General features: G+C 31.7%; 2 protein-coding genes across 3 annotated transcripts in view; both read right to left on the bottom strand.

Annotated features, from left to right (window-relative positions):
* The window catches only part of LOC117910684 (disease resistance protein RPV1-like), a 51,422-nt gene extending 30,209 nt beyond the window's left edge, over positions 1-21,213 (bottom strand). Inside the window, exons 1-6 of one of the 2 annotated variants that reach the window (XM_034824799.1) lie at positions 20,581-21,213; positions 18,530-19,628; positions 18,102-18,383; positions 17,909-18,011; positions 17,051-17,829; positions 9,349-10,138 (exon numbers count right to left, since the gene is read on the bottom strand). In XM_034824799.1, the coding sequence (XP_034680690.1) occupies positions 9,437-10,138; positions 17,051-17,829; positions 17,909-18,011; positions 18,102-18,383; positions 18,530-19,628; positions 20,581-21,086 (3,471 nt within the window). In that variant the 5' untranslated portion in view covers positions 21,087-21,213 and the 3' untranslated portion in view covers positions 9,349-9,436. Of the gene's footprint in view, positions 1-9,348; positions 10,139-17,050; positions 17,830-17,908; positions 18,012-18,101; positions 18,384-18,529; positions 19,629-20,580 lie in introns of those variants that run through there. The other variant, XM_034824798.1, reaches the window with a different exon arrangement.
* On the bottom strand, positions 1,355-2,348 carry LOC117910687 (TMV resistance protein N-like). Its single transcript, XM_034824803.1, has 2 exons — positions 1,752-2,348; positions 1,355-1,368 (listed from the first exon to the last, which is right to left on the bottom strand). The coding sequence occupies exons 1-2, from the start codon at positions 2,234-2,236 to the stop codon at positions 1,365-1,367; spliced, it is 489 nt and encodes a 162-aa protein (XP_034680694.1). The 5' UTR covers positions 2,237-2,348; the 3' UTR covers positions 1,355-1,364.
* Positions 21,214-23,285: the final 2,072 nt, after the last annotated feature.

Genomic DNA, 23,285 nt, shown 5'->3' with positions numbered 1-23,285 from the left:
TAATCCAATCCATCAAAACTTATTTTAAGCACTTTTACAATTTCCATGTTAGGCACCCTTTTCAACTTCCGCAATTCGTTTTTCCAATTTGGTAGTCTCTTTCCAAATAATAGAGAACCCAAAACTTTAAGTGCTAATGGAAGACCATCAGCAAATTGTACTACTTGATGAGAGAGATCTCCATAACCTTCCTTTGGATGATGTTGTTTAAAGGCATAACGACAAAAAAGTTGAAGAGATTCGTGAAAATTGAATTTCTCAACTTCATACATATCATTCACTTCATGCCTAGTTAGCAAATCTTTTTTCCTAGTGGTAATGATGATTCTACTTCCTGGACCAAACCAATTATGCTTTCCAATCAAGTGTTCTAATTGTGTCAGCTCATCTACATCATCCAGAAAAACAAGAACCTTTTTTGAGGAAAGCTTGTCCCTTATTTCTTTGATACCTTCATGAACATTCCTTAAAACTATTTTCTTCCTTGTCCTTAGAGTATCATTAAGAAGTTGTTGTTGTAACTTAAGAAGACCAGAATTTTCTGTGGATTCTTTTCTGACATCTGTGAGCAAGCTAACACTTTCAAATTGATATGAGATTTTGTTATAAAGAGCATTGATGATGGTGGTCTTGCCGATACCACCAAACCCATAAACCCCGACCATGCGAACATCATTCAACTCAATCTTTAACAATGATATTAGTCTTTCCAAACGAGAATCCATTCCAACAATGTTCTCGTTAACATCTAAAGTCTTAGGGAAGCTTCTAGGGACGTTCTCAATAATTTCATCAATAAGCTCTGATTCATACCTGCCAATTGCAAAGCATAATGGGACATGTGTACTGGCGCATTAGGATGAGTTGCAAAAAACAATAAATTATATGAAATAAATTTAATGGTGCCTAGTTTTCCAACTATAACTTAGTAGGGCTAAAAGGAATTTAAATAAAATAAAATAAGCCACATCTATCAAATTACATATGAGTACAGTTTCATTATTTTATATAATTGCTCATATATATAATAGCAATAAGGAAAGAAAATGTAAAATATGAATTGCATTATCAAAAGTGAAAAATAAACTATAATATTTTTGTGTTAATTAGCTTATACTATTCAATCTTTTGGAAGGTTCAAAATAAAGTTGACTTGTCTAGAACATTACTACCCTATTTTGATAAGGGATTCCATCATAGGATCAACTGCTAGTCTGCATCCAAGCTTTTTAATCTAATAATTTTACTACTGATTAGATGGTCAACATTACTATCTTCTATACTTGCATGACTTTCTCTCACCGTTTATTTAGATAAATGTGCCTTGTTGTTCCATAAGTTGTATTTTGCATTTATTTTTGTCTCTAGCTGTATGAACAAAAATTTTTGAAAACCATTTAATCAAAAAATAACTCTTATTAATTAATTAAACATATTTTATTTATAATTTTAATTCTATTGCATGAATGAATTAAGAGAAAAAAAATTATATCAATTTTAACCTAGAAAAATTTAATATATTCTTTATGAATCAATAAAATAGAATTTTGATTTTAAGAAATTGTAATATTATGGTATCAAGTTTAAAATTTTAACGAACAGATCTTTATTTTATAAATAATAAAAATGAATAAAAAATTATAAAAAATATTATGGTATCAAATACATCTATACTAAACAAATATTTTTTATATCAGCAGAGGGAAAAAGGAGAGTACTTCAAATGACAAATGAAGAGAAGTTACAATTACCTGTTCTTCGCATCATATCCGGCTAGATTGCTTGCTTGCCTCAGGGCAGTCTTCCATTTCCTTATCTTTTCCTTTCTCTCCTCATCTGCATTCTTCTCATGATGGGTAAATGCTTCTCCGTAAATCTCAGTTTGGTTCCGCACTTCAGACGGATCCACATGATAAAAAATTGGGATAACTACCATTTGCTCCCTTTCCTCTTTGCATTTCATGATCTTGACAAGCTCTTCCAGACACCATTTGGAACGAGCATAGGTTTCTGAGAAGACAACAATGGCACTCCTTGATTCCTCAATAGCTGTTAAGAGCTCTTGTGCAATCTCTTCACCCCTACGAACTTCTTCATCATCTCTAAAGGTTCTAAAACCGCTATGAATCAAAGCCTTGTAGAGATGATCAGTGAAGTTTCTGCGAGTATCTTCACCTCTAAAATTCAAAAACACATCATAGCTCCACCGAGAGTGAGAAGTGGAAGAAGAGGCCATGGTTGAACAGAAATTGAAAGAAAAATAAGGGTCTTTGGGTATTTAGTGGGTTGATTCCCTTAGCCTTATAGAAGTATGGATGTTGGTGGTGGGATGTTGCCTTTTCTTTCTCAATTGTTTTTATTCTTAGCTGTATCCCTCTAGCTGGTTCACATGACTCAAGACCCTACCTCAATTATTAAAAAATGTTGATCATTTAAATGGCTCTAAATTAATTATTTATTTGCATGAAAAAAATTTATTTATAATAAAAGTCATTTGCACTAGGTCATAATGGTAATGAGTGGGAAGGTGGGTGCCAGCCTTTAAAAAGAATAGAAGGGAACAACCATCCTAAAATTCGGAAGTATAACATACAAAAGTACCTTGCGTTGATGTACACATACACATGAAACTTCCTTGAGAAAATAGTAATGTTGAAATGTCAAGAAAGTAGTTTAAATCCTAAATAGGTTGTGTTATATATATATGTGTGTGTGTGTGTGTGTGTTAAAAGATTTTGAAAGGAGCGTTGTTAAACAATCCCTTGGTCAAAAAACAGAAAACATATAGAAATATATATTGATAATAATATCTTATTAAAGAAGAATAGTGTCATGGTGGGAATGAGAAACGCGTGAGAACATTGAATATGACAATACCTCATATGGTTAGGCAAGGTTATTCTCTAATGTTTTATCCTTGTTGGCTCATATACTTGTTGAACCTCTTTCATTGAAAAATAATCCAAATGAATCATAAAATATAGTGTTTATATGGATGGTATTAAGATATAAATTAGGCTACAATGAAAGTTAATTATAACTTTAATGTTGGAAGGAATGAGCAACTTCTTGTGAGAAAGGGCAACACCTAGAAAGTCAACAAGATTAATCATCTTAATAATAGAAAGAAAGTTCATTTTTATGAAATTGAATCAAAGAGATAAATTTCAATTTTGGAGTAAACATAATTATTTTTCTATTTTTGTTAAAGAATTAACAAAATTTATCATGCAAGAATCAAAGAAGAATAGCAACTATTCATGCAACTGGTCTCATCTTATTGTAACAAAACTTATGATTATTTTGCTTCTATGTATTGGAAGTTACCATAAATTAATTTCCCACTTGTCATGTGACTAATGCATCAAATATAGGCCACTAGATAAAATTTATGTTGACGTATTTCCACATCAAATTTCTTTATTTTAAACATGTTTATGGATGTAAGTTTGCATTGAATAAATTTCAACCATAGATATGAGCTAACAATATTTAAATAAAGATGATAATGTATTTAAATTTTTAATAAAAACTAAGTTGAATTTTTCAACCAACATTTGGTTTCCTTCTGCTCACCTATTGTTGGCATTAAAATACAAAAAAAGCTCACCTAATGCCTGCATTAAAATACTAGAAACTTATGATCTTGTGAGCTTATCATTGCACCTTCTTAGAAAAAAAAACAAGATTGATTAATCTTATTGGTCGGAAGATAAGAACAAAAACTTCTAATAAATTATATTTGTTATAAACTCGTCAATCATCACATAAAAAAACAATTTCTCCAGAGGGCACTGACCCATCAACCCCCATAAGCTAACCAAGCAGCTCGACCCTAACATCCTAAGCAAAACGCAACAATACCGATTCAAGTTTCACAATCCAACACCAATAAAGACAAGAACAATTGACACTCAAAAAAATTTTATTTCTTTTAACTTTTTCCTTTTAAGTTGAATTTGATTTTTAAATGGTGTTATCTCATTAATTATTTTAATAAATAAATAAATAAATAAATAAATATATATATATATATATATATATATATATATATATATATATATATATATATATATATGTTATATCTTAAAATTGGTTAGTAAATTATATTACGGTTATCAAAGATATTACCATATATAAAATACAACTTAATAAATCTTAAGCATAACACAAAGCACAACAAAAAGATATATTAATTTAATTACTAAGAGCTTATTTAGTTGTGTGATTTAAAAATAGTTTTCTATTTTTAAAAATAAAAAATTCTTTTTAAAAATTTTTAACACTATTTTAATGTTGTTCTATGGAAACAATGTTTAAAGACAGTAAAATAGAGAACAATTTTTAAAGAACAAGGAGTTGTTTTCACTCGTTTTTAAAAAACAAAAAATATATAAACTCATTTGACCATGTTTTTTGAAACTTGTTTTAAAAAAATAAATAAATTAAAAAATAAAAAATAATTTTTAAAAATAAATTTCAGAAAATATGACCAACCGACCCTAAATAGTTAGAGTTTATGATATTAATGAGAAAAAAAAGTTAATTTAAGAGTTTGCATACAGGTATAGATCAGGCTGTAAAACTGGTTTACTAAGGCGCCCATTTTATTTATATATTCTTCGATGTGCATGCATTGACCATGTGGTTAGGATGAATTTTTTTATAAGAGTACGACAGTTTTTAAAAATAATGCCTAAATTACCGTGGTAAAAAAAATAATTCCAAATCTACGTAGTTTTGTCTAGCAAGGAGAGAGAAAAAATTTGTAAGTGAGAAATCGTCCTTATCAGATATATAAATCTACATAGATTTGGAATTATTTTTTTTACCACGGTAATTTAGGCATTATTTTTAAAAATTGTCGTACTCTTATCAAAAATCCTGGTTAGGATGTGTTGCACCAAAATCTCATGATTAACTTGTAGTTCAAAATCACAAACTAGCTGTATTTATTAGAAACAGACCATATTGGGTCATGCACATTCTTAGTCATTTTCTATTTCTTAGCAACATATATGATCAAATGAAATTGTTATATACTAATTATATTTTTTAATTAGGCGATAAATGAATGGACTCCTTTTAAAAATAATAATTGAGATATTAGGGATGATTAAAATATTATTAGAAGAAAACAACCACTATCTTCCGGATTAATCATGGCTTAATAAATGTAAATAAATTAATCTGACCATACATTTTTCTTTATTTGTTTTGGTTTCTTTATAAGAATGTTTCTTTATGTATTCTTGTTGAATCTATAAAATATCATCTATAGACATTCTTTTTGAATGATTAAGAATCAAGATTTCTAACCAGTCGATTATTATTTTAAATGATGATTATTTTTATTTATAAAGAATCGAAATTTATTTTATCATTTATCGTATGAATATCATATAGATTTAAAAAGAATTTCACACTTAGACATGTACCTCTCAGAACATTTGAAGTTAAGATGTTCTTGTCTTCTTCAATTTGATTGCTCATTATGACTTTGAAATTCACATTCCTTATGATGTAAAAAAAAAAAAAAGAATTAAAAGAAGCAGAGCAAAAAATTAAATAGTGTGAGTTGGAATGAATAAAGTTTTAATCAGATTTGGAAATTAAGGTGATAACTTGCCTCAATCATAAAGGACACAAAGATTGACTAATCAAGTTTCAATCCTTTGACTAATTGTATGATGGTTTCACTTTTAATTGCTTGAGATATTCCATATAGATATCCATGAAACCAAAGGATAAGACATTAAAATTTGTAATTTTTCTGTAATGAACTAGTTCGCAAGATATTTAATGCTTGAAAAGTGATAACTTACGAAGTAAAGAATCAATCCCAACAACTTTAGTTAGTAAAACAATGTCATAATTCTATTTTTAACTCATTTAAAATACTTCTCAAAACAATATTCCAAAGGAAAAAAAAAATTGAATTTATAATGTTGTTCCCAGCAAAATTTGATTTCTTATACTTGCTTTGAGAATTATTAATAAGAATTATTGATTGACATGTTATGTTCGACTTGCCTTGATTAATAAGGACTTTCATGGCTTACCTGATAGAGGTTGGGCCCTTAACGTTATCCACTCAGCAGTGTATCATGCCCTTCCAAAGCTTAATCAAGTCAAAGGCAAAGGTGTAATATCCTGCATTAACTTACTTAAAAAAAAAAATGTTTAGTACTGCAGTAAAGCTCGTACTACATATGCTCTAAAATCAACTATGTAATTTTCTGCACTGAGTTATTTAATAAAAATGGTTTTTGAGTAAAACAGATTTGGATTTTGGCCTATGGAGGCCTATGGACTCTCAAAACAGGGGTTCACTGGGAAAAAAAAGAGAAGAAAAAGAAGAAAAATGAGATCACTGGAAGAATTTTCAGCCCCTTTAAATCACTTAGCCATATAATAGAAACTAAGAAGAAGAGAAAGGATCGTAGCTCACAAAAAGCTTGAGATAAATGCTTAGTATCTTCTGCAGCATATCCATCCAACAAATTTGCAAAGAAGCTCCAACCAGTTGTGCATATGGTCCTCTTCGTCATCATGGGCATCAACAACATTACTGTTTATATTCTGTGTCGTTGTATCCATTGGAGAATCGCTATGCTCAGTGCACTGTGTACAATCATAGCTTGTTTGTGCATTAGAATTAGTATCTTCTGCTGCTGATCTGGTATCACAACTTCTCTGCTCATCATTGTACTCTATCATTGTCTGATGGTCGCGCTTGGTGGCTTCTGTGTTGTCACAGCTTCTCTGAGTATCAGTACTGGTATCTTCTGGGATGTTTCTGTTGATAACATCACCTGTATATATAAGATAGTACCCACACTCCTTCGCTTCGACTTGTGCATCCAAGCTATGAAATGAAGCCTTCAAACGTCTCCATTCGTTTGACCAATACTGGTTGTCAATAGCCACCTTGGGATAATAAGTCACACACATTTGACTCGATTCACGGCAAATTGGGCAGCAATAAAACTGGACATCATCCACGTGACAGCATTCAGATTGATCACCACAGATATTGAGTTCTCAATTCAACCCATCACAAGCCATAGGAATAAAAACAGAGTATAAAGCAAATCCTAAGAAGTCATCTTTCCTGTACCAATCCATAGGAAGCTCTATTGTTATTTGAGATCCTTTTTTTTTGCTGATTTATCCACTCTGGAATTCCATTATTTCCCGAAATAACAACTCTGATTGCTTTGTTCCAATAGGAGCCGCATTCAAATTCCTGCACCGAAGTACAGGTGTTAATACTCTGTTCATAAGGAAAAATGGCTGAATGTTATGAAAATCATACCTCAATCATTGATTTGAAGCATTTGAACAGAGAAAAACCAAGTTGGCTTGATGGACTTGATAAAGTTTCCAAGCATGTCAAACTGTGGACATCTAGATATCGTAAACTTGGCGGAAGCTTGGGAACTTGTAGAAGCCCCTGGCAGTGACTCAAGTCAAGGACTCTCAGTTTAGAAAGTTGAATGATGCCTGCAAGTATGCTACTAAAACAGTCCATGCTTAGATTTAGACCTGAAGCGGACAAATCCTCTAAACATTGCAAACTCCTCAGGTTCTCAGGAAATTTATCTAGTTTTGTACAGAAACTGACATTTAGAATTTCGAGAGAACTCAAATTACAAATGCTTTCTGGAAGACTCACAAGGTTGCTGCAATCTGCAAGATTCAAATATTGAAGCCCTCTTAAATATTGAATTGATGCTGGTAGTTCTTCTATAGCAGTTCCATCTAAATGAAGCTCTCTCAAATTTTCCACATCCTCAAGGATTTCCGGAAAGCTCCTTAATCGTGAACAGCCTGAGCAGAAGAGAGTTGTGAGGGATTTCAACTCACATATGCTACTGGGAAGATGCTCAAGGTTTTTGCATTCTCGCAAACATAAGCTATCCAGTTCTAAGGGACACTCAATAGTGGGTAGTTCATTGATGGCATTTCCCTTTAAACAAAGCTTCCGTCGGGATTGCATATCCTCTTGACATTCCCGACAAATGGTGGGTATCATTGCTTTACCATGGTTCTTTTCATGATCATGGGCATATATAAGATGGATCCCACACTCTTCCACTTTCATTTTTTTACCATGTAAGAAGCCACAAAATGAAGCCGTCAACTGCCTCCCTTTATTTGAGTGATACTTCTTCCCAATCTCCACCTTCCGATAATAAATCATCCACATTTTTGGTACAACATCATAGCAGTCACACGAGGGATAAAACTGGAGTTCATCCACAAACTGAATTTCATGACCACGCAAAGTCAAGCCATACTGGAAGTAAGTTGCATCATTCTCCAGTGTCTCCTCAGATTCATTATCAAGTGGATTATAGACACAGTACAAAACAAAACCCAACAAGTTGTTATTTTTATACCAATTTTGAGGAAGCTTTGCTACTACTTCAGCTCCCTTTTTGTGATGGCTTATCCATTTTGGAATTCCACTACTTCCTGAAATTATAAGATTTACTCGGGCAAAACATTTTTCTCTAGGATAAATCTCGCATTCAAATCCTGCACAAAATTTAATTAACACGTAAATCCCCATGTCTCCACAAAAAAAGTTTTGTTCTATGAATATCATACCTGAATCACTGATTTGAAGCAGTTGAATAGAGAAGACCAGAGTAGACCTGAAGAAGTTTCCAGCCGTGTGCACTCATGTACATCTAGGACACGCAAACTGGATGGAAGCGCTGGAATTTGTCGAAGCTCTTGACAGTGACCCAAGTCAAGGAGTCTCAGCATAGAAAGTTGATTGACCCCAGCAGGTATGCTCCTAAAAAGATTCCCGGTTAGAAGTAATTGTTGCAGAGATGATAGGTGGCAAATTTCAGTGGGGATTCCTCCTTCATCTATACTGCAGAAAGATAGATTTAACACTTCCAACGAGTACAAGCAGCAAATATCACTCAGGATTTCTCCTTGCATTAGCTTTGACCCATGTAGAATTAACTTCTCTAAGGAGCATAAACCCGACAAAGAAAGCAATTGGCAACATGTTGAATTTAAGCCAAAAGCATGGAGATGCTTCAAGCTTTGCAGCCTCCCCAGGTTTTGTGGCAATTTGTGGAGTTTTGAACAGTAACTGACATCGAGAACTTCAAGAAAGCATAAATCACAAATGCTTTCTGGAAGAGTCACAAGGTTTTCGCAGCCGTCCAGATTCAAAACTTCAAGCCTATTCAAATGTTTGATTGATGATGGGAGCTCTTTTATAGCCGTTTTGTTCAAATGAAGCACCCTTAGGTTTTCCATATTCTCCAAGATTTCTGGAAAGTACTGTAATTGTGAACAGTTAGAGCAAAAGAGAGATTTTAGGGATTTGAACTCCCAAATGCTTGTTGGCAGACTCTCAAGGTTTTTGCACTCTCGCAAACATAATGTATCAAATTCAGAGGCACGCTCAATGGGTAGTAGGCTTATTGTCTGACCCTTTAAACAAAGCTTTCGGTGTTCCACGTTCCTCTGACATTCCAAGCATAGCATCCACATCCTCAGTGTGTACTATTGGATCTTGGGAGTATACAGGTTGGAGCCCACACTTGAGCACCTTAAAATGACTGCCAGAGTCCTTAAATACAGCATCAAGATGCATGAGTTGATTGGTGTGACAGCTCTCCAGAAGAGCAGCCTTGGGATAGAATATCACCCACATTTGTTCTGATACACCTCCATTATGGTAGCATTTACAAGAAGTGCGAAAACTGAGATGTCGCACATGTAGGAAAGAAAATCCATGTACTTCATACAATGACAATTGACATTTTAACTCAGTGGAGATTGAAGATTCAGCTTCAAGTAAATCATCATATTCATTTACGGCTTCGTCACCAGATTCATTCTTGGATGTATGTGCCAAATCATTTTCTGGTATGTCCTCACATTCATCGAGTGGAGCATAAACAAAGCATATAGCAAATCCCAAGAAGTCATCATTTTCATAACAATTCTGAGGGAGCTCCATTCTGATGTGATATCCCTTTCTCTGATTCCTTATCCACTTGGGAATTCCACTGCTTCCCGGAACAACAATACAGATTCCATGGCCAATGTAGTGAGAATCAGCGAGAAATACTCCATTTGAATTGCTCTCGTGTTTCAAATCCTGCACAAAAGGTCAATGTAAATCCAGTGGGTCTGCTATTATGTGAGTTTTTATGAGAGAGTTTGTTATCAGTTTTCGATAAATTGAATCTACTTAATATCCCTTTTAGATGACGGATAATCAATCAACATGAAAGTGAGTGACAAGATTAAGTGTGGAAACTGGAAGTGAGGGGAAACTGAAACCGTAAGTGAGTAGAATAAGCAGATCTCTTCTTCACTTGTAGTAGCTTCTTCTCCATACAGATTCAGAGATCTTAGAATTGTAGCTTCAACTTAACTCTCAGAATCTTAAAGACAAAGTTCGCTCAAGTTTCAAAAACTCACAGAAAAATTTCTCCTCATGTTTCTCTTAATCCCATGAGGCGAGAGACATGTAGCACACACTTATTGGCTTTTTTCCATGCAAGTTTCAAGGTGGAGCGTCTAATGAACTAAAACATTCCCTCAAATCCTAGTGGAAATTCACACTAGAAATTTCAGAATTTGCTAAAGAAAGGTTTAATTCATTTTATCCATGAATATAAAAGCATGTGAGGGCATTTTAACTTCCTAATAATTATTATATTAAACTATAATTCTCATTATTTAAACTCATGATCCTTAATTTTATCATCACAATTTGAAGAGACTTTCGTCATCTCTTCCATGAATTAATTGATGTTTAAGGAGGTATAATAAACTTTTATTGAACTTAACATTATTTCTATCCTTATACTCATCTTAAACTATTATTATTTTTTTATACTCTTATCAAAATAAATAAAAACTTAACAAAAAAAAAAAATTCAATACAAACTTTATAAAGTTATCAACACTTATTTACATCCTTCTTTTTTTTAAAAAAAAAATTATAATTAAAAAAAATGTAATTTAAAAATTATAAAGAATAAAATATTTAAAAAAATGTACTAGTTATTTGAAATAAAATATAAGGGAAATCAAAATTCTTAGTAAATGAATCATCAAAAAAACTATAATAGCTATACAAATGAGAAAAAAAAAATTAAAAGTAAAAAAAAATTATCAATGTCAAGAATGAGAAACAATTTTTTTCTTTTTTCTTTTTTTGTAAATTTTTTTTATTCTTATTTTATGTATTCATTACAATTTTTAAATTAATAAATAAATTTTTATCACAAAATTTTAAAATGGTATGTATGCTTTAAAATTTATATGTTATTCTTAGATTTTTATAAATTTTGTTTATATCTTTCAAATTAGAATTATTAAACTCACATTTTAAAATAAGATATCAAATAGTTATTTTTTCATCCTTTAGCAATATCAAATGTTTTTTGTACTTTAATAAAAAAAAAACTATTTTTCTATAATTAATGACTATTTTGTATAGTATTTGGATAAATTATTTAATATATAAGTATTACTTATTTAATAGTTTATTTTTTAAATTTATTAGAGAAAGAGTGGTGCATATATAATTCAAATAAAAGGTAATTTCGTATTGCAAGAAAGTTTGTGGAAAAAGGAAATTTGAACAAGGATTGAAATTTATAGGAACCATATTGGACACCTAGTTTTAGGTTTGTTCCATTCGAACAATCATGACTTGGTAGTAGCCTAATCTCAAATCTAACTTTGTCAGGCCCTTCCTTTACTAAGTTGATCAAACAAGTTGTTAACAAGCAGAATAAGATATTTTTCACTTTCACCTTGTTGAGTCTTCGATAATCTATACACATTCAGAGGGATCCATTATGTTTCTTTTAGAATAATATTGGTGTGGCATGTGAAGCTTTAGTTTGTTGGATGTATCCCATGTTAAGCAACTCCTTAAGTTGTTTCCTTAGTTCTTCTAAATTAGGCAGTGCCATCCTATGGGACCCCTATGGCAAGGGGCTTAGCTCCTGGCTCTAAGTCAATTTTGTGCTCCCATTCCCTTATTTATGTGAGTTTCTTATGTAACTTTAATAGCATCTAAGGACGGCAAAGTTTGATACAATTTGTCAACCAGACTTGAACCCGAGGCGTTTTTAGTGGGTTTGGGTTGAGTATAATCATGTTTAGGTCAAATTTGTGTAAACCTAAATAACTTGTTTAATAAATAGGTTGTTTTTTTTAGTCAAATTACATAATACAAATTTCACCTAAATTGAGGTGTGTAATAATGATGTTAAGTAACTAGATTATAACCATAACCTATTTAACCCACATTTGACTCATTTAAAACTTGATTTTGAATAAGTAGGTTAATTAAGTTATAAACATGTCAGATTGGGAAGTTAATCATATTAATTTAAACAAGATCTAACTTGACATTATTATTAAATAGGACATTATTATTAAATGGACTATATGACATGTTACTTATTTAATAATTAGGTTATGCCCGAGTTCATTCTTTTAACCTAATTATTATTTTTGTGTTATGTTTGAATTGATTTATTTAATCAAGTGTCTTTGCTTTAACACATTGTGAACATGATCCACCAACATGAATTGTCACTTCTAGTGACATCACATACTAGAACTCTTCAAGTACCACCTCAATTACCTTGCGAATGAGTTCCTTTATTGTATCATTCTTTTCCTCCTTTAATATAGCCAAGTAGGTCATTTGCTTATTCTTCAATACCTTCTTTACTTGCATAGTTGATAGCAAGAGGATCTCAAGTGCACCTCAATAGCTAATGTCATGATTCATTGTAAATTTTGTCTAATGTATAATCATATATACTAATGCACTCACCTTAAAAACCTCATCCCAATGACTAAGACAAATCATCCCTCCAATTAGAAGGTAGTGTACTATAATCTCAAATGGATTGTCTAAATCCATCAACCAACTATGAACAAATCATAAATCTTGCAAGGAACCCATAACTTAAATCTTCCGCGTAACTTCTAATGCATTTTAGTCATGTACAATACCACTAATGCATGCATGAATACTCAAATCAATATCAATGTGAACAAAGATAAATTAGTGAAAACTCAAGCCTAAATTTGTTACATCATGTCTTGCTTGCAAGGGCTATATTTTAACACAAATAACCAAATAGGTTCTTGAAATACAATATAACATGTGCTATCTCTCGGAGCACTTTATATTTCGTTTCAATAACTTCATTTTTCTATGAAGTTTTAGATGTTGAAAGCTCTTCTTTAATTTCCTTCTCCTCACAAAAACTCTAGAAGTCAGAATTATAAACTCCTTTCCTCTATTATTTTTTATTGAAAATCCATTTTTATTCATCATTTGAAAGCATAACACTTTGAATCTTAGGATGTACTTCTTTCTTCCTAGGCATTGCACTCTCATAGGACCCATTAAATCCACATGCAACATCTCTAAGATCCTAGAAGAGAAAATCGTCTTTTTCTCTCACTCATGTGAATTCATTTTCCTAGATAGAATAAATAGGATTTTTAGGCTTTCCTAAATGGGAATTGCTTTAATTTGTTCTTTATTTGTAATCCTAGACAAATCATTAGAGTTTAAATGCACTATCATACAATGCTATATGTCCTTGGATGTAAATTTCACATTTTACAACTATGTGCAATAGATGATGAGGAAGAAGTAGAGAGGCGTACAAAGGCATAACAAAAAATATCAAAAATTCTATTTCTTACCAACACACATCCTTGAATAGACACTAATTTTGAGTAAAATGAACAAAGCACATACAATCACAAATTTAACTTGCGTTAATTAAGTTTTTCAATCCCTCAATATATAGTAACTCCTTGAGGATAGGTAAATTTGGACCTTCTATGGTACCTTTTGGTTTCAAGTTGGTTATATGTAATCCAACCATCCCCAAATACAACCAAAATTCCCTTTATAGGTTCAAATGTGGAGAAAGACTCTAAGTTCATTGTTGCTTTTACCATTCCCAAATACAACCAACTCCTTCTACGAGTTCAAAAGTCAAGGAAGATCTAAGTTCTGTGTCATACAACTAGAGTAGCCACTCTCAAAATCCAAAACGTGTTTTTCTCTAGCTCTTAGGCCCTATGGTTAATTAAGGTTTTTTGGTTCTCCTTCTTTACCCAGTTTTTCTTTCCAATGGGCGACTTTTTTCAATAATGGTTTTTTAAGAATTATTTTTTTCAAAAAAAAAAATCCTAAACAAAGCCTTAATCTTTGAGGATCTAAAACTTTGCACTAAGTTTGGTGTTTTATTGTTGGATTTTCTTAGTCTTGCAAGCTTTATGATGATCTTGCAATATTTTCTTTAATTTACATTTCATTTTACCTGAGCATTCAGTTTGGCTAAGTATTGAAGAATAACTTTGGCTTACATTCAACTTTTTTTATGGACAAAGGAATGGAGCTAGATCAGATTTCTTTCAATTTAGTCAATTTTGATTTACGTGGCTCATAATTAGATTGTAAGACATTCAAATTTTTTAACAAGGTACCATGCTCATTTTCAAGGAAAGGGATTTTTTTCAAGCAAGGAAGTCTTCTCTCGTACTTCTTTTATTCTCATCCAACTTTCACAATTTTCATCTTAAGGCATTGATCATACAAGGCTTCCTTGGCAATCTCAAATGACAACTTTTCTTCCAAATATGTTGTATCATGAGACGAACCTTCAAAAATTTCAGATTCAAGATCAGTTTCAAATTTAACATTTTTCTTTTCATTGAAAAGTGATATAGAAGGTAGCAAGTATATTAACAATTTCCTCAGGCTTATCATGCTCAAAAGACACAAATATCATCAACGTCATGTGACAATAAATCATAATTATGTTTATGCATGTTCCCAGCAAATTAATGCAATAAAATTTCTACATTCTTCATCAAAATCATACCAAATTACTTCTATGACCTTATCCTTTTGACATTCAAGAAAGTGACCTTTCTTGACACAGTAGAAGAAACTTTGAATCAACTAGATCTTTTTAGTGTTTTTTATCTTTTTATCACATTTCTTTTCCCTTGTTTGTGGTCTCGAATAGGTTATCCTTTGTTTCTTGAAGCTTTTTGAACTTTTTGAAAGGTTATCAAGCCTATAAATTTCAAATATTGGTCATTTTTTATTCCTATTCTGATTCAGATGCATGTTCATCTACTTTTAGTGCAATGTTAATGTTTCTTCTTCTTAGGAACACTTGGGGTCATCTCCAATTGAAGGGAGCCAACTATCTCATCTAGCTTAATTGAATCAACAGTGTTCCATTCCTCTAGTGTTATGACCTCAGGTCTAAAATGATCAGAGGGGATCTTAACAGTTTTCAGGTAACCTTGGAATCAGGTATATTCAGGGATCTTACATAGATTGAAAATCAGCATTCACAATGTCCATGATTTCAATAATATATTTAGAAAATGTTTTTGTTGTGATCATTTGAAATTCATTCCTTTACCTATCCCAACTTTACATAGTTTTTCCTACCCTAGCACCATATCAGGATATCAACCAAATTGAACAGAACTCCAATCTCTGTCAGACTTCATTTTCAGGAAGTATATCCGTTTTACCTTGGAATGAGCATAATTATCTCCTTTGAAGTATGGAGGTCTACCTATAAAGGTTCCTTCTCGGTGAATTTCCATCTTAAGAGAATATAGTTTATCCATATTGAGAACATAAGCAAACATGTTTCGATATGATTTATGAGTTTTTAAGAGAGTATGCTATGAACTTGAGATCTTTTTTAGATGATCAAATAACATATGCACATGAATGTGATTGAGTGATTAGCACAAGGTCACAGGCTAAAATGTCTCTAATGAAATCTCAGCAAACAAGCACACAAATATTGCACAAGACATAACATAAAAAATCTCTAAGTGGAGAAAGGAAATAAATAAATAAATAACAATGGGTGCCTTTGTTGTTGCAAATCCACTATGAATATAAATCCAGTTTTGCCTACAAGTCCTCCCAGATCAATCACCAATCCCCTTAAGGAATCCTCAGAGTGACTATTTCTTCAATCCACACCTCTTTTTGATATGCTTCAATATGGCTCATCATGTGCTCACCACCAATCTCTCGCCATAGCCTCCTTCAACTATCTTCAATTACCACGAGTTCTCTTCTCCTCCACTAATTACATTACAACAGAATCACCTTCATTATCTCATTGAAGTGATCTCCAAAAACTATAAAACAAAAATTCTATTTGCAAAGCAACTTCTTCTTCATATAGATTCAGAGAACCAAAATAAGAAGATGTTTTCACTTGTAGCAACATCTTCATGTAGATTTAGAGAACTGAAATTGTAACTTCAAATTCACTCTTAGAATCTCAATTAAGGTAAAGCTCTCTCACATTTCAAAATCTCCCACCAAGAGTTTCTCTTACTCTTCATTTTGGAAATGAGAGTAGAACCAACTTAGTGCCGAGGGACAAAAGGCACACCCTTATGGGCCTATTGTCATGCAAATTTCAAGGTGGAGGAGCATCCAACTAACTCAACAAATGTTTTTTCGCTTCCAGCCATTTGTTTCCATGGTCTAGAAAAATATGTCCTAGATGATTCCCATTGTTTCAACTCTTTCATGAAAAATGCTTCTCAAATCACTCCGGTCTTTCACTCACATTACATGTGAACTCCAATCTGCAGTAGTGAAACCCTATTAACGAGCAACCTGGAACAATTAGCTTATCCTTTCAATCCCATTTTCAAGCTCAATTCCCTCCACCAGTGAAAACAAATGGTCTTATATGATCAACTCCATTCACTCCAGGGCTATAAAGGAAACACTTGTGAGCTGGCAGGCAGTAGCTCCTCCCGACTCACCATATTTCCAACCCCATTTGCTCCATCAAATTCATAAGAAGCTAACAAAACAACTAGCATTATATATCATACAATATCTATGCTAGTTAATTTACATGGAAAAGACAATTTCTAGCCAAAATATGCCAACATACAGGAATACATACAATTTATACAAACATTGTATGCTAACACAAGAAAATCATACCTGACTTGCTGATTTGAGGCAATTCACCAGAGAATGCATAGGTGGCAATGAGGTCCCAATTGAGCTGTGCATATCTAACAGTCGCAGACTTGAAGGAAGCTCTGGAATTTGTGAAAGCTTCTTGCAGTGACTCAAGTCAAGGGCTCTAAGGTTAGAGAGTTGACTGATACCCACAAGGATGTCACTGAGGGTTCCTCCTTCCTCTGGATTGCACCGACTTAGATCTAATACTTCCAGTGAGGATAGATGGAAAATACAATGGAAGACTCCTCCATTTAGATTGCAGTTTCTTAGACTTAATTCTTTCAATGCGTTCAAGCAGTTATCACTCTTTATTACTCCTGGTGTTAGATTGCATTGATCTAAATATAGTTCCCTTAAGAGAGATAAACCTGACAAAGAAGGCAATTGACAACTGAGAGAATTTAAGGAAAGAAACTCTAGACATGGCATTCTCTCCAGGTCCTCCGGCAATCTGTCAAGTTTTGAGCAGCCTTCAAGACTTAGAACTACAAGAAATCTCAAATTACAAATGCTGTTCGGGAGACCCTCAAGGTTTTTACAATTGTCCAAATACAAGTTGCGAAGACCTTCTAGAAGTTCAATCGATGATGGTAGCTCTTTAATAGCTGTTTCATCTAAACTAAGCACCTCTAGTTTTCCAATGTTGCACTTGATTTTTGGAAAACTAGTTAGTTTTGAACAGCCACTGCAACGAAGAGTTAAAAGGTGTTCCAACTTATGAATGTCCCCAGGAAGACTCTCGAGGCTTACACACCCTATAAAATTCAAGGAAAAAAAAAAGTTAGTTTTATGACACTCTTATATGTGTGTGAACCTTAAGTAAAATTATACAACCTGAAAGAATAAGTTCCTCCAAATTTGGCACGTTTGAGAAATTTGGTAATTCAATAAGTTGTTGCGAATGACTGAGATCGATGTACCTTAAATTTCTAAGACACTGGAACAAAATAGAATTTCTATTAATAAATCAATTTTTAAAAATTTAAAAATATTATGAAACAAAAGCATAAATAAATAATAATCATACCATGTCTCCTTTCCAAAGTAGTTTTATGTCACTATTGCTCAATTTGAGGAGAGCAAGATCATTTGGATGAAAGTTTGATGGTAGAGATTCTAAAGAATATCCATCCCAACTGAGACATGTTAAGTCATCAGACGAAAATACAAAATCTTCAGGAAGTTGTATGCGATTGTGGGAGACGGCAAGCAATCTAAGTCTATTCATCCTTTTGAAAGCTTTGCATGTAAACTGTATCTGTTCTGATTTGTCCACATCAAGGAATATCCCTTCAATTTTTTCAGTCCCCTAGATAATAAGAGTAAAAAATTAGAAAAGCACAATACATATAAATCCTTACTAAGGTGATAAAGATAAATAACTTCTTGAACAAAACATATTTTCTATATATATATATATATATATATATATATATATATATATATATATCTTACCGTATTTCTTTTTAATACTCGATAAATATCTGTATGTCTCCATAATCTGCTCCTCTCTCCTGGCTCATTAGGACATTCTTGATCAACAATGCCCTTGCCCATTTGAGCTAACAAATCATGCATATCTATTGTGTTGTCCTTTGAAATGGTTATGAAACACCTATCAACGAGAGCATGTATTCCACTTTCAGCATTGAATTTGGAAGCATCCAATATTCTTGAAACTTTTTTCACATCACATCCTTTAAAGAAACATGCAATGTCGAGAAATATCATCCTTTGTGTATAATCCAATCCATCAAAACTTATTTGAAGCACATGTATAATTTCTATGTTAGGCACCCTTTCCAGCTTCCGCAATTCACTTTTCCAATTTGGTAGTCTCTTTCCAAATAATAGAGAACCCAAAACTTTTAGTGCTAATGGAAGACCATCAGCATATCGTACCACTTGATGAGAGAGATCTCCATAACCTTCCTTCAGATGATGTTTTTTAAAGGCATAACGACAAAAAAGTTGAAGAGCTTCATGAAAATTTAATTTCTCAACTTCATACATATCATTCACTTGGTGCCTAGTTAGCAAATCTTTTTTCCTAGTAGTAATGATGATTCTACTTCCTAAACCAAACCAATTATGCTTTCCAATCAAGTGTTCTAATTGTGTCGGCTCATCTACATCATCCAGAAAAACAAGAACCTTTTTTGAGGAAAGCTTATCCCTTATTATTTTGATACCTTCATAAACATTCTTTAAAACTATTTGCCCTCTTGTCCTTAGAGTATCATCAAGAAGCTTTTGTTGTAACTTAAGAAGACCAGAATTTTCTGTGGATTCTTTCCTAACATTTGTGAGCAAGCTAACACTTTCGAATTGATGTGAGATTCGGTTATAAAGAGCATTGATGATGGTAGTCTTACCAATTCCACCAAGACCATAAACCCCGACCATGCGAACATCATTCGACTCAATCTTTAACAATGATATTAGTTTTTCCAAACGAGAATCCATTCCAACAATGTTCTCGTTAACACCTAAAATCTTAGGTAAGTTTCCATGAACGTTCTCAATAATTTCATCAATAAGCGTTGACTCATACCTGCCAATTGCAAAGCATAATAGATCATGTACTCATGCAATAGAATGAGTAGCAAAAGACAATAAATTATATGAAATAAATTTAATGATGCCTACTTTTCCAACTATAACTTAGTAGGGCTAAAAATAATTTAAATTAAAATAAAATAAACCACATCTATCAAACTACTTATGGGTACGATTGTACTTTTCCAACTATAACTTAGTAGGGCTAAAAATAATTTAAATTAAAATAAAATAAACCACATCTATCAAACTACTTATGGGTAGGATTGCATTATTCTATATAGTTGCTCGTGTGATAGAAATGAGGGAAGAAAATGCAGAATATGATTTGCATTATCAAAAGTGGAAAAAAGAAATTGAAATATTTTTGTGTTAACTTATCTACTCAATCTTTTGGAAGGCTCAAAATAAAGTTGACTTGTTTGGAATATTACTACCCTATTTTGATAGGGGATTTCATCACAGAATCAACCACTAATCTGCATCCAAGCTTTTTAACCTAATAATTTTACTACAGATTAGACTATCAACATTACCATCTTTTGTACTTGCATAACTTTCTCTCAACATTCATTTAGATAATGGTTCCCCTAGTTGTTCTTTATTATTATTATTATTATTATTATTTATAAATTTTTATAAAAATTTTTGAAAACCCTTTAATCAAAATATAACTTTTATAAATTAATTAAACATATTTTATTTATAATTTTAATTATTTTGTCCAAAGGAATTAAAAAAAATTATTTTAAAAGAATATCAATTTTAACTTAAAATAATTTAGTATATTCTTTATCAAGTGTAAACTTTTAATGAACAGATTTTTATTTTATAAAAAATAAAAATTTTAAAATTTTAAAACTCACATAGCTTTAAATATTTTTTATATCAGCAGACAGAGAAAAGGAGAGTAATTCAAGTGAAAAATGAAAAGAAGTTACAATCACCTGTTCTCCGCAACATGTCCGGCTAGATTGCCTGCTTGCTCCATGGCAGTCCTCCATTTCCTAATCTTTTCCTTTCTCTCCTCGTCTGCATTTTCCTCATGACGGGTAAATGCTTCTCCACAAATCCCAGTTTGCTTCCGAACTTCAGACGGATCCACATTATAGAAAATTGGGATAACTATTTGTTCCCTTTCCTCTTTGCATTCCATGATCTTGACAAGCTCTTCCAGACACCATTTGGAATGAGCATAGGTTTTTGAGAAAACAATAATGGCAATCCTTGATTCTTCAATAGCTTTTAAGAGCTCTGGTGCAATCTCTTCTCCCCTTGGAAGCTCTTCATCATCTCTGAAGGTTCCAATATTGTTACGAATCAAAGCCGAGTAGAGGTGATCAGTAAAGCTTTTGCGAGTATCTTCACCTCTAAAACTCAAAAACACATCGTAGCTCCACTGAGAGTGAGAAGTGGAAGAAGAAGAGGGTCTCTGGATGCTGGGGGAAGCCATGGTTGAACAGAAATTGGAGGAAAAATAAGGGTCTTTGGGTATTGAGTGACTTAATTCCCTTAGCCTTAGGTGAAGTTAGGATGTTGGTGGTGGGATCGATGTGCTTTTTCTTTCTCAATTCTTTCTGCTTAGCCGTATCCCTCTAGCTTTGAACTTTCGCTTTTCTCCTTTTTGGTAGTCAACAATGGCCGGCCCTCTTGTCCGTGCAATTTACAGCTGTTCTTTTCTTTTATTTCCAATTAATTTCTAAAATATAAAAAATAAAAAATTATCAAGTCCATGTGATCTTGTTATTAGATCGTGTGAACTCACACGTACATTAAATTAAAGTTATTCCAGTAGAAAATAAAGGTTTATTAAGTTGATGGGTCAGGTAAAGCTTGACTTTTTGAAAATAAAAAATATAATAATTCATATGACACATAAAAGTTCATTTTTTTTTAAATCAAGTGCAACATTTTTAGACAATATTTATATATAAAAAAAAGCATATCATTATAAATGATATCAAAATTGATTTTTTATTGAGCAATACTAAGTGTTTTACACTTTTTAGATATAAAAAATATTTTTAATCAATATTATCAAATAATTTTTTTTATATTTTTCTTTTAAAATATATATTTTTTAAAAATATATTTTTTATAAATAATTTCTTATTATATAATAAATAAAATAGTTTTTTTTTTTGTATTTTCCTATTAAGATATATTATTCCTAAGGAACAACCAATTTTAATAAAAGAGTAATTAGTTTCTTATATGAATATTTTATTTAATCAAGATAAACATGGAAAGAAATTGTTCTCACATGTCCTCTACTGAGAAAAATTATATATAAATTGGAAATAATTTTAAAAATAATAAAATCTAAATGTTGTTTCACTATTTTCTAAAATTATTTGCAATTTCTTAAAGTTTTGCTTTTTTTATTTTTTAATAATTATTTTAATTTTATATATACATATTATAGAAATAGAAAATTTTGAGAGAAGTATCTAAACTTGTTGGAATATTAAACAATGCCTTGGTCAAAATGGGAAAACATGTTGGAACACGTATAAAAAATAACATCTTGGTAAAAAAGAATATTGTCTTGGTAAAAATAGAATATGTGTAGGAACATTGAATAAGGCAATACCATATAGTTAGATAAGGTTATTCTCTAGTCTTTTATCTTTGTTGGTTCATATGCTTGTTGAACCTCTTTAATTGAAAAATAATCCAAATAACTCGTAAAATATAGTGTTTATATGGATGGTATTAAGATATAAATTAGGTTACAATGAGAGTTAATTATAGTTTTAATGTGGGAAGGAATGAACAACGTACTTTTTGTGAAAGAGGGTAACACCTAGAAAGTCAACAAGATTAATTATCTTAGTACTAGAAAGAAAGTGCATTCTTATGAATCCTCAAAATGAATGAAAGAGATAATATTCAATTTTGAAGTAAACATAATTATTTTTCTATTTTTGTTAAAGAATTAACAATACTTAATTTATCATGTTAGAATAAAAGAACAACAACAACTAATCATGCAACCGGTCTCATCTTATTGTAACAAAACTTATGATTATTTTTCTTCCATGTATATGAAGTGATCATAAATTTATTTCCCACTTGTCATATGACTTATGCATCAAATAGAGCCCCCACTAAATAAAATTTTTCTCATCGTATTTCCACATCAAATTTCTTTATTTTGAACATGGGAATGGATGTAAGTTTGCATTGAATAAAATTTCAACCGTAGATACACTGAGAATATTTAAATAAAGATGATAATGTATTTAATTTTTTAATAAAAACTAAGTTGAATTTTTCAACCAACATTTGATTTCTTTCTGCTCACCTAATGTTGGCATTAAGATGCATTAAAATACAAAAAAGTCATTGTCTTGAAATTTTTTTCTTGTGACCTTATCTCTAACCTTCTTAAAAAAATAAGACCGATTCTTGTTGTGCTCACCTAATGCTTGCATTAAAATACTAGAAACTTTTTCTTATGAGCTTATTCTTGCACCTTCTTAGAAAAAACGAGATTGATTCTTGTTGGTTGGAAGATAAAGAACAAAAACTTATAATAAATTATATTTGGTATATTGATAATTTAATGGGAAAAGACCTTAAATTTTATAAATGTAAAAGGATAATATAGTTGGATGACACATTTACACAAATATATGAAAAGAACGTT

This window comes from Vitis riparia, unplaced genomic scaffold, assembly GCF_004353265.1.
Source record: "Vitis riparia cultivar Riparia Gloire de Montpellier isolate 1030 unplaced genomic scaffold, EGFV_Vit.rip_1.0 scaffold818_pilon_pilon, whole genome shotgun sequence".
NCBI lineage: Eukaryota > Viridiplantae > Streptophyta > Magnoliopsida > Vitales > Vitaceae > Vitis > Vitis riparia.
Note: the sequence above shows the minus strand (reverse complement) of the source record. Positions and strands in the feature narration are given on the sequence as shown.

Coding starts and splice junctions, on each gene's coding strand:
- LOC117910687 (XM_034824803.1), bottom strand. CDS start 2,236: ATGGCCTCTTCTTCCACTTCTCACTCTCGGTGGAGCTATGATGTGTTT.